Genomic DNA, 13933 nt, shown 5'->3' with positions numbered 1-13933 from the left:
CAAATGAATTAAACCATGATTTTAGTTTCAGACGGTATTGTTATAATGAGGACATGATTAAAAAAAACATTAGTCAGTGACAAAAACACATGTTGACTGTCAATAAAATGTTTTAAATCCGAGTGCTGCAGCTTTTTTTTTAAAGAAGGAACCAAACTTTCTTTTCTATTAGAAAGTAACTGTTTGAAATACTAACGGTTTTACTTTTCCTTTTCAGAACCATTTAAATAAGAAACTTGTCATTGTTTTCCTGACGCAGCTGTTGGCTTATGTCGTAAACCCAACGTAACGAAAACTGCAGATCATCTTTGTTTTCAAAAAGATCGATTTTCTGTGTTTTTTTCTATTTTTGTTTTTTACCTTGATTTGTATCTTCCAAATGGATTTATTAGATTAGAACATCGACACACTACTGTTACATCTAATTTAAAAGTGATTGTAGATTTAAAGCATTAATTTGGTATAAAAGAAAAATGTTATTGCTAAAAAAATATTTTTACAAATCCCTTAATTATTATGGACCTTACATGTTTTCGGTTGTATTGTGTATTTGACTGGTCCTGTTGCTTTGAAATGATCAGACATGCTTAATATGTTTAATTACTATACATTTTTTTTCAAGCGTACCGAGAGCAGTTTATTCCATGGTCACGTGTTGTGCCCACATAAATCATATCATACTTGTAAATAAACAACTACAAACGCTCTTCATCAGTTAATTTATCTCTTCTACTTACAAACGTATTTTATTTGGTTTTTCTAATTAGTATTCCTTGAATCGTTATGTTATACTATCAAGATTATCTCAGAGAAACAGAATGTATAATTGTTTGATTTTTGACACTTATTGTTACATTCTACGGTTATATTTTTTTAAAAATTTATTATCCGTTACAGCAGAGAAATTATCAGTCAATGTAACATCAAATTATGCTGTCAAACAAATTAGGTGCAAGCCAATTATTATAACATGAAATATCGAAAAAGAATAATAAACACAATCTCATTACCTATTTTTCAGGATGCATTGTTCTCATTTCAAATGGCTGTCAAATGTAATTGCAAGATAATAAATTAATTTGATGCATTGTAAAAAAAGTTCATGGTTGACTGAGCTGTCAGTTAGAATAAAACAGAATTCTGAAGTTAACAGTGAATAGTCAAGAGTTTATTCTTCAAAACTCAATTATCTATCCCTGACTCTATTTTATATTGGTCATAGTCTCCGGATCTTTTTGGTTTACATAGGACTGTCGATTTTTGTTTGCAAAACAAGTCCAATAAATGATTTTGTCTATCCACAAATCAAGCATCTTATTGGTGTCAGAATCTGAGAGCCTTCTATCAAAAGCAGATCTTTTTATTCCCCGTTCGACAGATTCAGGGGTATTGAGAATCCCAGTGTCCGTCCGTCCCTTTGTCCGTTCATTACATTTTTGGGTTCCAAATGATAACTAGAGAGCCGCTATTTGAAATTCATTGAAATCTAAACGGAATATTTTGGACCACAAATGACAGATTAAATTTGATTTTCGTCGTTTTCTCTTTTACCGTTCCAGAGTTAAGATACTTGGTTGTAGGAAAAAATCAAAATTCAGTGGTTTCCAAATAATGAAAAGAGAACCCCTTTTGAAATTGAACGATATTTTTATGGAACGTCTTGGACCATTAAACAAAATTATGTTCTCAGTTGCTGCTAGCAGGTGTATCTCTGATCACTAGACCATCTCTCTGCTTTGTTTTGTTTTGGTTTTTATTCTTATCAATATGTTTAAAAAAACAATTTGTCTCATCTCGAGACAAGGTATATAGAATGTGTAGTATTACAAACAAACAAAATTGAGAACTTTTCATGAGGTTGGGCGGATAATGTTGACTATGCGATATGGGTTTTACTTATTGATGAAGGCCGTACGGTTACCTATAATTGTTAATTTCTGTGTCATTTTGTCTCTTGTGGAGAGTTGTCTCATTGGCAACCATACCACATCTTCTTATTTTTATATTTCTTATATTGGTTGCGAGTGTGGCAATGAGTTGCAGGCCAGCTATCTTTGTTGAATATTGACCCATATTGAAACACGTAAAAAGATTTACTAAAGTTAAATATGTATTTGTTTCAGTATATGTAACCCCTATTGTTGCATAAATGGCATAAATTATGATTGTTTTGTTTATCATTTTCGCCAAAAGTAGACCTTTTCTAACTTACTCAGAACCAATGAACTGTGATGAGATGATAACAACTGTTTATTTCTCCCTAAACAACATTCAGATCTTATAACGTCTAGGCAATACAGATATTCACAGGTATGTATTTTATTTATCGCTAGGGACACCGATTTAGTTTATAATAGCAGAATTGTTCCTGTATTGTTAAGGGATTCAGAGATTGTTGATAAACTAATTAAAGACCCGTCTAAACTGCATTTAGTAGAAAAATTCAACAAAGATACCTTAATGATATTTTTGCTTTACATAATCATGAATTCTTTAAATATACAGCAACAAGTTGCCCCACCTAGGTTAAAATTCTTAATAAAACTATGAGACAGCAATATTTGTCTTTATTGTTTTAGACATTTCTGTATCACAAGAATACAGTGTATCTACGTTTACAGTTTTTTAATGAACCACCATTGGATTAATTTAAGTTCAAAACGATGAATGCTTGTGTAAAGTCAAGGTGTTGAGTGTGTTGATACTATTGCACGTGGAAAGGGATATAGAATGTATGTACTCTAACTATTATTTCTGTTATTAACCGACTATCTTGACCACTCCCTATGTTTCAGCTTATTTACTCATTCCATGCGTTTGAACGTTCCTGTTGAGGATATTACTAAATCCAGAAAAGCGCTACGGACCCCCGAACTTAATCAAGTGTTTATTTTATCTATTTCATTTTGTAACACCAAAGTCTTTAGTTATATACACCTTCACAACTCTGAAGACCTAGTTTTGCTGATACACTATTTTTTTGTTTGATAAGATGCTTTATGGAGAACATGGCAGACACAACAATGGCGTTTTTGGGGTATCGAGTTGAATGAAAGAAAACCCTATAAAATCATAGGAGTGTTTTACATTCGTATGAATTTCGAAATGAATAAAAAAACCACTAATAATTCTACAGGATTTCCTCTTAAGAAAGTATAACTAAAAGGAGTTGTAGGGTACACTAAAGTGTCGTTTGAGTGTATTTTGAGTTAACATTTTAACTAATGCTTTCTTGGTTGTAGTAGCAGTTGTAAAACAGGCGGAAAACAAATTATAGACAAAAGGTATACTGGGGAAAAATAACCTCGACATTATTGTCTCATTAACTTGACAAACGTCTGCATGCTAAAATTGATTTTTATCGAGCATACTGAAATGATATTCCATGCTGAATTACATTTAGGCATAAACCCCAAAACCATATTAACCCCAAATCCGATGTATGTTCATTGATTCAATAAAAAGACCGAAATACAATTTTTTTTTAAACAATAACCATGTTCCCCAATAATTACTTTTTGTTCGTCACGATACAATCTATAAACTAGCAATTTGTTATTACATTTATTGGATGCCTTAGGACAAATAAATAGACCTTAATAAAGAACTGTGAAAAAAAACGTGTTCGCGTTTCCTGATTTTTCTGCACTTATTCTGTCTAATGAACTTTGAAAAGGATGAAGAAAAGATGCGACATTACAAATTGTCGGTTAACTACACATTGTCCTTTTTAGCGTTAGATTATAGTTCAAACGTTTAAAAGAAACGGTATTCTGATTCCTACAAGTGCAGAACATTATATGCCCAGGAATTCATGAAATAAAAAGATTCTTTTTATATTATATCTGATAACAAATACTAGTAGAAGAAATACATATCTAACAAATTTAGCAATAAAGGGATTCGAAGTGAATTTGCAACATACTACATATACTAAGCAACACTTTAGACTTGTGGCTTATGATTTCAGTACCAACACATTTATTATCATAGAATAAAGATGGAGACCAAATGTTTCAGTTTCATGAATGACAAACATCCGGTATTTTGATAACAGAAAAACGATACAAATATATTGGTTTTATATCATATAGAAAATATCGTACAATTGCTTTATTTTTTTGTAATTTTTGCTTATCAAGCCGCACACAATTCAAAATTTAACTAATTGTGTGGAGAAATATCGTATTATACTCGATGCATGGTAGAAACAATCTGTACTCAATGGAAACAATGATAAAAAAAAAAGGTAAAAGTAAAATTCACTTTTAAATTAGGCCGTTGGTTTTCTCGTTTAGATTGTTTCAGATGTTTTCATGCCAGGGCCTTTTAGAGCTCACTTTATGATACTGGGTTTTTTCTACTTGTTAATTGATTTTTTTGTAGATTGCCTAACACCCGTGTCAAAAATTTTAGTTTGAACGTCGTTCATATGTGTCAATATTGAGGAAAAAGTAATATATGAAACAGACCTTCCAGTTTTGGTAGTAGCCTTAATCTCTATTAGATTAGATTGAGTCACTGGACATCATCTATATAAAATACAATATGACAGTAAAACAAAGAAGAAATTTGCAAGATTGGTTTCTTTCTCTTTGTCTTTGAGAATGTTTTTTTTATGAATTCAGCTTCATATGAGAACACAGACAAGTTGGCCAGTCGGGGTTGCACAATTATTACCTATTATAATACCAACTGTTTGTTAAAATATCAATTCATCCTTTGAATAAACAAAGTCAAGCCTACTAATGATATAATATGCGGTTTGTTTGTTTTTGGAATCAGAGCAGTTCTTCACAAAGTAAGATTTTTCATAACCTAGAACAAGAAATTTCTATCTACGATTCCAAATTTTGCATAAAAAGCTCACTTAAGGGGACGATGAATACCATGGAAATAGTAGTGAAAAGCGTAGAAAATCTAACATTATTTCAAAAGTGTATAGATTAAGAGTGAACATTATATAGTAGATCTTTAGAATTTTTAAGAATCAACATCTGATTGACACCGCTGATTGAAATAGTATAATATGTCTAAAGGCCGAAGAAAGAATGATTGTAAGAACCTTTGAAAGATGTTTAGTCGAACAAATAAGCGACTCGGATATATTTCGCTCTATATAAGGATCGTTATGAAGTTCATATATCTGTATAAAGACGGGAGATTTTCGTCACCCTTCTGTTTTTTACAACCAAAGGAGAGAAAGACAAATTTGTGATTTTTTTTTAAATCTCTTCTTTGGTGAATGATGATGGAACAAAACATATTTGTCGTGAACAGAGGATAACTTATTAACACAACATAGAAAACTAAAGACTGAGAAACACGACCCCACCAAAAACTGGGGGTGATCTCAGGTGCTCCGTAAGGGTAAGCAGATCCTGCTCCACATGTGGCACCAGTCGTGTTTCTCATGTAAGTACAAACCCGGTATTAAGTCTTATTCGGTAGGTCACATTCGGGAAAAGGGGACGGGATTGTAGTTAAGACATTAGGAATATATCCGCTATCATCTGTGAAACCGATATTCCATAATGGTCAACCAACTCGTGATAGCGTCCGTAAAAATTACGAAGGGATGATTTCAACTTAATCACTTGGAACTCTTGGTCTAATAGCTTCCTTGTCAGCAATCATCTCTTTTGTCGTAAAGGTTTGTTTTCAACCGACCCTCATTGTCAATTTCTAGATGTAAGTCAAGATATGAGGCAGACTTAACTGTATCTGTTGTATCCTTTATCTCAATTTCGATTGGATAGATGCGTTCAACATAGTCACCAAATTTTGAATTATTTAGTGAGAGAACATCATCTATATCGGAAAGCAAAGTTAAAGGATACTGCTAATTTCTTTTCATTCTTCCTAAGAAGTTCCTGTATGAAGTCAGTCTCATATGAATAAAGGAACAAGTCGCCAAGAAGAGGGGCACAGTTTGTTCCCATGGGAATGCCGATTGTTTGTTGAAAACCACGTCCTCCAACCCTAACAAATATGTTGTCAATCAAGAAATCAAGCCTTTTGATAATGTCAGTTTCAGAGAATTTTTTTGGTTAAAATCAGAGTGATTTTTTACAAAGTAGGAGTTATCCCTCCCTAAGACTAAGACAAAATACTTGTATCTACGTTGGCCATTCTTTTTTTATAAAACAAAGCAGGACCAACTCTTTCAATTTGTCTTTTAGTTTGGAATGGGGAATACTTGTGTAAAGTGTAGAAAAGTCAATTGTTTTAATACTATTGCAAGATGAAAGAGTCTTAGATTGTATGTACTCTAAAAGATCTTTGGATTTTTTTAGTATCCACATCTGATTCACGTCACCTCTAGAATAGGTAGTTTCACAATAAGTTTGAAGCCCGTCTTTGATTGCTGATAAAACTGATGTTAATAAATTAGAAAGAGGGTTCCTGGAGCACTTGCAAGACCCAGCAATATACCATTGTTTGTAAGGACACTTATGTAGTTTAGGTATCCATTACAGTGATGGAAGTTCCAGTTCTTCATCTTTGGTTGAAATTCCAAAGGAACACTGAACAGACCTATGATTATCCAGGATTTCCTCTTTAGTAAGTGTCGTGATGGTATATGTTGAGTTTCCAAGTGAATTGCTAGTACCTTATTCATTTATCAAGCATGTTATGTAATGTGATTTACACACACACACGATGTTGTTTGGGGCTTTATCTGCGGGGACAAATACATTTTTGTCATGGAGGTAGGACAAGTGTTTTGCAACATTTTGGTTTTTAAAGATTGATGTGGATATTAGTAGACCCATTCACTTTCTTAATTCTGATTTGTATCAACGACCTCACAGCCTGAATCCATTCGGAAAGAGTATCTATGTCTTCTTTCTCGCGTTTAACCCATTGCCTGGCATAATCCTAGACTGAATCCATCAGTATTTTAAAGTTTGCAATTGATGAATTTAGGCTCATGATATTTCGGACCTTTGGATAACATATTTCGCAGAGAAGTGTTGTTGACAATGTTTAGGTCAGCGGTAATAACGTGGCCAGCCGAATTATATATGAATGGGAAACTAGCACAGGTGCAATCAGGAGGTTTAGACTTGAAGTCGTCAATATTGAGATCCTGCAACACGTGTTTGTATTTGAAAATTTTAGTTGCAATTGGTTTAGTATATGCATAATAAATGATAGATACAGACTGATCTTTAAAATAGGAAGTTATTTTCGAGTGAACTGATTTATGATGAAGAATATTGCCCAAGTTGGTGGCACCTAGACCTTTGTTGGCAAAGGAAAGTTTAAGAAAGGATCTTTTCTCCTTTTCATCTTTTCCAATGCAAACTGGTTTGAAAAGTCTGTGACTTGCAATATCCGAAATGATAGCTGTAAGTTTGTATTGGTTTGAATGAGGGTTAGTAACAGTGGTTTCCAAACATAAGTTGTACAGAGAATGAAGTTTTGAAATGGGTAATGAATAAAACTTCGTGCGAATGTGATGAATACCTAACGGCTGACATCATGGAGAGTAGGTGATGTATAATGACGACCACCATGACTGCGTCTACGTTGAGGAGTAGAGTTGAAAATGTTCATCACATTCACCGAGCTACAGGAAGAACTATATAGAATACCTATACCATCAATTTTGTCATTGCAACCATATGGTGTCGCAGTTCCCCATTGTAGAATCCAGTAGTCTTCTTTTTATCTACGGAGAGGTGTTGCAAGATGAGGATTGTTAGTCCTGTGGTATATTTTTTCGATGATGCGAACTTGCATAGAAAGGATTGAATGATCTGGCTTGTTAAAACGCTGGTAAACGATGTCACTTGCACTGTGGTTGATGTCTGATCTATGGCCGCACATACGTTTATTTAGCCTTCCTTTCGATTCACCAACGTATACAAATCCGCAAAGGTTACACTCTAATCCGCAGACGACATTTACAATCTAGATCTAAAGATTTGGATTTTATATTCTTGTGGGTAAAGGTCTCCTATAACATCTTGTGGTTGAAAATCCTAGGTTCAATTCATTCAGTGAAGGTATATGAAATGACAGGTGTTCTTTGTCTTTGAAGTAATCAGGTATTGCTTTCTGCATAGGTTTTTGGTGGAAAAATTAGAGCCACAAAGTAAGATTTAATAAATTATAAATGAAAAAATAAAATGCACACGATTTGAATAGGAAGCAGATATTTGTTATATAATGAATATAGATTGTGAAGTTTGAAAACAAATGATTGTTCATGAATTTTCTGTGGAATTTTGTACGGCCAATATTTTTTTTTTTTGGGGGGGGGGGAGATGATTGAAAGGGGTCGTCATTAATTTACATAATAGCCATGCTTCATGTGATTCGTTAATCAATCCTCTGACACTGATTCTTATATATTGAGCTGTTAAAGGACGATATCTGATTCTATATAACTTATACATTTTTGCAAGTGATTGTGAAATATTCTTTATCAATCCTCTCTACTTCTTAACTGTTAAATGTGTTTTCGTTCTAAATATAGTTGTTATATGTATGCCTCATGTTGTTTAAGAAAAAACCGAATATTTTTCATTCGGTGTATAGGCACTATTTACTTTATTAGATTATACTGTATTGCAATTCTTAATATAATACATAATAGATGATCTCTAATTGGTATTATCCTTTTGCCACCTGTAGTAACCCCTAAGAGATATTAATTTGGAAATATATTTTATACATTCAGATTATAATTTTTGAATACTGTATAAGACAATTAGTAATGTCGTTATTACACAAAAATGTAATCTGCTGAGTTTAAAATACGCTTACGGCTGATAGATTGTATAGTTCAGTAAGATGTAAATAGATTTATAAACACAACTATTTGTCCAAAATCAATCCAGGGCAATTAATAATTAACAAATATACACACTTAATGCCGTTATAAGACTCTTGCTATTGAAATCGATGGAAATTTTGTCGATTGTGCTATGGCAAAGTATTTGTAACTTGTAAAGAAGATGCAATGGAGAATTATCTTTACTTTTTTGTGTACATATGTCAAAAAAGCTGCTAGGGAGTTTATACCAAAATAAGAGGAAATGATGATACAATATGCTTGTTAAACAAACGATACAGTACCCCATCTTTCACTGACTACAAGATCTTAGAACAGTACATTAGAAAACACATTTTTTAGGTTGTAAAGAAAATTGGTTTGAAGTAAAAAAAGGTTCATTTATATTAGATATATATTTCATATAGTAATTGAAAAGCTTGTTTGCACGATCAGTAATAAAATTTATATTAATGAATTACAACTATAAATTCCTAGTATACAGACCAAAATAAATTAATACAGACCCAAAGAATATTGGTTTACAGAATAAGGCATTAATAAAATGTAATAAATGAATGGAATTATAATATTTGTAAAACTGACACATTTTCTTTTTGCACTTCTTAATTAACGTCATTTCAGAATAGAAAAAGAATGGCAACGGGGAATATGTCAAAGAGACAACAACCCGACCAAAGAGCAGAAAACAGCCCAAGGCCACCAATGGATCTTCAACGCAGATATAAAAAAAATCCCGCACCCAGAGGCGAGTTTCAGCTGGCCCCTACACAATTGTGTATACTAGTTCAGCGCAATGGACGTCCTACTAAACTCCTGAACATAAAAATGAACAAAACTTTTTTAAAAAACACACATAAGACTAACATGTATTTTGTGCAGCAGCATCGACGGATTATTCTATATTAAATAACCGAAGAGGGAAATTTGAAATTCAATATATAAAGATAATATTCGAGATTTAAAATTCAAAACCTTAAGAGACCAATAAGAAAATGATTACAACAAGAGCGTCAATAACAGCAAAATTATCAAGATAAAGCTACTAAGCCAAATAAAGAAACTAAAACAAAACATAGATAAGAATAATTCTCTAGTTCACTGGTTTATTATTCTTATTTCATATTTCCGATGCATTACCTATTTTTTACTAGTCAGGATCAAAACAACAGGTGAACTTGAAAGGTTGGATCCGCTTTCTCTTCCAGTAACCTCAAATGATCGTTATATGTTTTCGTAGTGTGCACACGAAAGCTTTTTTTCATTCATGTACATTATATGCTTTATCGATCCATTTACTGAATTTTCCTGTAGTGTGTTCTGAGAAAATGCCTTACCAATGTGTAAAATACGGCAAAAAAACGTTTTAAAGTCAACATTGATTTTTCTATAACAATCAAATGACCAATATATAGTAGGGTTTTCAAAAAAACTTCAAAAATAATCTGTATCAACTAATTCAGAAATACACAAAAAAGATTTTTATTACATATTATTGGTAGACAAATGTTTTCTATAGGCGTTAATGTAAAATAGCATCCCAATTGGTGGCCATAAGCGTCGCTAATTAGGAAAAAAGTTAAATAATTTGTAAGCTTCTCATTTTTTTACAATTGTACTGACTTAAACTCATTGGTTTCTCGATTATCTAGTACTTGATTTCCGTACATATAATCGAAATATGAAATAAGAATAATAAACCAGTAAATAAGTTTCCAAATAACGATTATATTGGTTAGCTTATCAGTACCAAAATAATAACTGTTTTAGATAACTTACAAAGAAACTTTCGGTTTTATTTGGCTTTGAACAGTCGTTCAACTTTATACTTCCCTACAAATCTAATATAGAGACCGATTTAATAAATTTTATGCAGTTTGCATCAATACTACATGAATTATTGACAACAACAAAATAAAACTCCATATTTACCACGAAATCAAGCTGTAGTTTTAACTGATTATAATTGAACTCGCTTTCTGATGACCAACTTTGAAGATCCTACTACTTGATGTGTTGTTCAACTTTTTCTCACCATGAATATGCTTGAGTATGTGCAAAAACATCAATCAATCAACCTAAGTAATATATTTTGTTTTGTGGTGTTGTTTCACTGTCTCATTGAAGTGGATTCAAAATATCCTTTGTATAGAACGCTTGAGACTTTCCATTGCAGGAAAATTTGATCTGTTCAGTATATTTCAGAGAATCAAGTGGTTGATTAATTATAGTCATAAGTTTAAAAACCGATATTAAAAAAGTATCAACGTTTTGACTATTTATAATATCGTTCAGAGAGTACAAATTTATGCAATCATCAAATTGAGAAGTTGTACGCGTTTGATCTCATGAGTTTTAGAAATGCACGCAAAATGTTTGTCTGGCGAACAAACTTTTAAGCCTGGTATTTTTCATGAGTTTACTTACATGTTTACGAAGGACAACGGGCAAACACAAACAAGCGAATACAGTTTTATATTCGTTTTTGTTCTTGATATATTTTAAGGATTACATGCTTTAATATGATATATTTTTAGTTTCTGAAGTTTTTTCTTGTGATAAAATTCATTTATAAGCAAACAGCAACTACCACATTATTTAAACAGAAACATTAGTAACACAATATTAAACATACGAAAACACGTCTTATGTAAGTTTATCTTTTTCATTTATATTTTTATTTTCGGGAATACATGTGGGTGAATCTAATAAGACCGAAAAACCATTAGTTTGCCTTTGAATGACGAAAAGCCCCAACAAGGAATAAAATGTGTCATTGTTGGGCATCTAGGATCGCGCGTCTGGCATACACAATTCTAAATCTGGTATCTATGATGAGTTTATTTTAAACCACTCGGTGCCACTGCTTGTGGGCGTTTCCTCTCCGAGGGTATCAGCAACCGAGTAGTCAACACTTCTGTGTTGACATGGGTTATCATTGATATGGTCATAATTTTTAATTAACTGATTACAAATATTTGAAATTTTTGAAATTCTTAGAATTTGCTATCCCAGGAATAGATAACCTTAGATGCATTTGACAAAACCTTTTTGAATTTTGGGTCATCAATGCTCTTCAACTTCGTACTTTATTTTATCCTTTTATCCTTTTTGATTCGAGTGTCACTGGTTAGTCTTTTGATAACGAAACGCGCGTCTTGCGTACAATATTTTAATCCTGGTATCTATGATGAGTTTATTCATAGTTAAACAATTCATTTGAATATAATTTCTATTTCAGTAATTATTCCTATGACCTTTGAATGCTTTTACGTATTTCGTATCATACTTGATCAATTTGTTTGCAGAACATTTAAAGTCCGTAGTCTCGGTTTTAATCCAAGATGCAAATAAATCATAGGTAACATGTTTAATCTTTGATAGCGAATTCAATTCCTAGAAAATAAATTCCAGAACCTGTAATGTCAATTTTTTCAATATTCAATAGATGGTTTCAAATTTTGGAAATGTTTCTCTCGAATTATGTGATTGCTTATGAATACGAATGAACATCTCTCATATGAATAGCAAAAATGGTATTCGATAAAAAAAAATCTTGGTTGGTCATACACGGACTGTCGTAGAAATTAACGTTACCATCAAAGAGTTCATTGATTTTTAAACAGAAGAAAAAAATCCCTTTGTTTACCAATAAACGACAAAAACTAAAACTAAATTCGATATTAATTATAATATTTATAAATCATCTTTCATTCATCATTTATAGTGATGAGTCGAAAACAGATATGTTTACCTGTTTTTGTTAAAAGATCATGCATAGTGAATGGTTTCGCATTCGAGGCCTTACTAGTCATTTCAAATATACTATAACTCTGATCGTTAACTATTTAAAAACAACTAGTATATTTGAAGTTATGAATCGATATGAATAATTCTTACCTAAAACGTTTCATCTTTCAAAACCTGTAATAGCGGGGTATTTTTGTATATGAGGTAAAATAATAAGTTCAATTGAAATAAAATATTCGTTAAATATAAAAATTGAACTTACCATAGTAGTTAATATTATCTCTTTTGTCTTTTCAATTTCCACACTTCTTTGGACTTAAATATTTTCTGGAATATCACGTGATGTGGTGAAATCTTCCTGATTGCTTAATTTAGCATTTAGTGTTAACGACGTCAAACTTCTCAACAAACATCCAAGCTATATGGTTTTTGTTGTATCTAATTCCATCAATATATGACTTAACTTATAATGATACATCTCAGAAGATTGCCAATCAATGCATGTAAAAGACGTCGTAAGTGTTAGATGAACTATGTAAATATTTAATAATTAATTAATACCAAACATAGTCATAATATAGTATAATTCACAGATAATGTTTTCGTTACAGTTACATATTATAGTTTTGCTCTTAACAGACTAGTACTAAATACTATATTGTAAAGCTACCTGTAATTGTATTTTAGTAAATGAAAACCAGGAATAGAAGTAATTGATAAATCATATCCATAGATGCATATTATTTACTTTTACAGAAGGGTTATGGTTTTAAAAAAATATGTCAACAGTATTCATCCCATTTGCATTGAAAAATAATAATAGTTATAAGTTTTTTGTGAGTATATCTGATTATGTTCGTCCTCCGCAATCGGGTCTGGAACCTGTACTTGTTTCCTCCAACTTTTATGGCAACGCCGCCTATCTCTATCTATAGCTAACTATATACCAGCTTTCGTTTCGGGAGGTGTTACTTTCTTGTATGTATTGAACAGTGACGACTAATCATAAAACACGACGTATTTCCAAGTGTACAGGGATACGCATCTACTCGTCTCATTATTATATATGCAGGATTCTATTTTTAGCATACGATCACTACGAATTTATATTAAGATGTAATGACAACTGCAAATTATACCTTAATCATTGGGTTTCCTGTGACTATTTCCTTGATGTGAAAATCGAATTTGCTTCCCCAATCCATATATTTTGATTTTAACAGGTCTATAACACAGGTACCGAACGCTCTTGTGATGCAAGTAAACATATCTTAATTGATAGTATTCATAGGGTCTGAACAGTGAGTAATTTACCAAACTGATGAAGATAAACTTTTCTAACACTGCACATGACTTAAATTCTCATTGCTTAAATCT

The 13933-nt window shown here is 32.0% G+C and overlaps 1 protein-coding gene across 1 annotated transcript in view; it reads right to left on the bottom strand.

Annotated features, from left to right (window-relative positions):
* Nucleotides 1-13059, bottom strand: part of LOC127738251 (calmodulin-A-like) — a 28531-nt gene extending 15472 nt beyond the window's left edge. The window contains exon 1 of the mRNA XM_052249434.1: nt 12819-13059. Coding sequence (XP_052105394.1) covers nt 12819-12821 — 3 coding nt within the window. The 5' untranslated portion in view covers nt 12822-13059. The remainder of the gene's footprint in view (nt 1-12818) is intronic.
* Nucleotides 13060-13933: the final 874 nt, after the last annotated feature.

Source organism: Mytilus californianus, unplaced genomic scaffold (genome assembly GCF_021869535.1).
Source record: "Mytilus californianus isolate M0D057914Y unplaced genomic scaffold, xbMytCali1.0.p SCAF_4, whole genome shotgun sequence".
NCBI classification, from domain to species: Eukaryota; Metazoa; Mollusca; class Bivalvia; order Mytilida; family Mytilidae; genus Mytilus; species Mytilus californianus.
This window is presented reverse-complemented; position numbering and strand designations above follow the sequence as displayed.